Source organism: Schistosoma mansoni, chromosome 5, assembly GCF_000237925.1.
Source record: "Schistosoma mansoni strain Puerto Rico chromosome 5, complete genome".
Taxonomy (NCBI): Eukaryota; Metazoa; Platyhelminthes; class Trematoda; order Strigeidida; family Schistosomatidae; genus Schistosoma; species Schistosoma mansoni.
This window is the reverse complement of record NC_031499.1, coordinates 7,665,985-7,668,304: the sequence shown is the minus strand read 5'-3', so window position 1 is coordinate 7,668,304 and position 2,320 is coordinate 7,665,985. Positions and strand designations below refer to the sequence as shown.

General features: G+C 32.6%; 1 protein-coding gene across 1 annotated transcript; it reads right to left on the bottom strand.

Annotated features, from left to right (window-relative positions):
* Positions 1-500: 500 nt before the first annotated feature.
* Smp_143990 (hypothetical protein) lies at positions 501-2,320 on the bottom strand (the record flags this gene model as incomplete). Its single annotated transcript, XM_018797781.1, has 2 exons — positions 501-683; positions 2,246-2,320. 2 exons carry the CDS (start codon positions 2,318-2,320, stop codon positions 501-503), a joined length of 258 nt encoding a protein of 85 aa, XP_018652789.1.

The following is a 2,320-nucleotide window of genomic DNA, read 5'->3' as shown; positions in this document are numbered from 1 at the left end:
TGTAAGCTACAGAATTCGTCGTTTGGAAGAATTAACCACTACATATTGAATTATCACCATTATATCCGAATGTGCATTGCTGAAAGAAAACTATTCACGAGATTTTGCTATTGAATGTTAACATTCCTTCCAAGATAACTTCAATGGAACATAAATTAATCACTGAATATCCTCAGCTAAACAGAGTTGGGTTTTACAAGCATATAACATTGATAAATTGTAGAAGTCATTCGTAGAGTAAAGAAAAGTACCCATATTGATCAATGTCATCCAAAACTCATTCATTGAATATTTACAGTAGAAACTCAAAAAATGCTTCCATCAAATGAAAGTTCCTTTAAAGAAAACTGTGATACAAAAGTATCACAATGAATCTGTGAATGAATAAATGAAGGAGTTATTGTCGTTGTCAATTATTTACATATTGAACATTTCCATTGAAAGTCTTTGTTCTATACAAGAATCTTCATTGTCTTCCTTTTTTCTGAATCCTAAAATAGTTATTCAGAATCATCAGAACAACTAGGCAAATTCCAATCATCCATTTCACCGATTGAACGTATCGGTGCTTTCAAATTTAATATAGATGATGGTGTTGGCGGTAGTGCCATACTACTGCGTCGAGGTATATGTTCATTATTGACAGTGTTTCTGAAATCCATGAGGTGTTGTTGTTGTTGAATCTATGGTAAAAATAAAAAACACCCAGAAAACGATTAGTTTTTATTAGGATGAGTAGACGAAGTTACAAGGGATTTTATTACAAATTACCAATTCACAAGTTCAATGTTCAGAAATAGTAGTGTATCCAACATTGTTTATTATGTTTTAATGTTATATAACAGACAGGAGTTGATTTAATATTCAGACATTTGATTTCAGAACGTTAATTGCAAAATATCTATGCTGTTCACTTAGTAGGTTAGGCTATTCTACGTTGAACATGTTCTGAGCAGACGGCTGTGGATAACTGAAAATGGTTGGAATAAATTCTTCAGTGAACATTTCACTTCACTAATATGAAACACTAACTCAATATATGAAATATGACAGAATGTTTCGAAAACAGAATACCGTTTAAATGCTAATTCGTTTAAGGTAACAAAATGCATGGTGTTGTCTATGTGTCAGACGTTTAGGAATTGAAATGTGGTGAAGAAATGTAACTCAATGAAGGATAATTATGATGCGTTTTTTCATTTGCATAGACGTTTTCGTTGTTTTTCTAGACAACATGATCAGTAATAGTAATTCCTTTCGAGTAGATGTATGTATACTGATTTTTCATAAATGACCCTTGGAACATAAGGGCCTCAATGATGTATGTATTATTCCTTGAAAATACAAGCCATTACTCAACCAGTCACATGCACTCATCGTTTGGTAATAGTCATATTAGCTCAATGTATCACCAACACGAAAAAGTGTCTGCCCATATTCCTGTTTCCTTTGGCCGTTCTCCCAGTCAGATCCTCGTCTACAGTTGCATTAAAATAGGTGACTGTAAGTGAAAATATATTATGACATTTACCAACTATCTTGTGTCTTGTTGGTATGATTCATAAAATTTCTCGCAATCGACATGACAAGCTCAGGAAACATTGAGAAGCATTTTATACAATCAGTGCTTGACAGGACGTTTTGCTAGAAACATCACGAAAATGAAAATTCACATGTAGAGTTTCTGATTGGCTGTTTACTACACTGCTACTATGTTTAGTAGCATTCCAGAATTTTCACGAAAACCCAACGACTTCTAAAATACTATAAAAATCCTATATTTTCTGTATTTTCTATGAACCTTTGCATTATTGTGCTTCTCGCATATTTTGCGCTTTTTCTCTCGTGTTCAAATCGCTGTGTAGTTCTACTTTAAAGGTAAAAGACTAGCTTAGGATTCGAATTTAGCATTCAATTAGAAAGACTTATCAGTCTATAGAGACAGAATGAAAAACAGTTCACTTTACTCAACGTTGGATATCTCTTAGTTGTTGGAATTTGTAAATAGTTATTTGCATTTTTTCTTTTGTCATTATGTATTTTGAATGGGATGGTACTAAGAAAACCTTCTAGGCTTTTTGGGCAATGTCATACGGACTTCATTCAGCCTAATATTCATCGTGCTTTTTACTGAAGTTCATAAGACTTGAAAATGAAACAATATGCATTAAACTACTTATTAATTTAATAAGTAACACAATTGTAAATATGAATATAAAAAGAAGTCGATCAAACGTTGACTTACCATTGTTGTCGGTGTTATCATTGGTGTTGGCAAATTAGTTCTAGGCAAATCTACCGTTTCATATAACGAATCCAT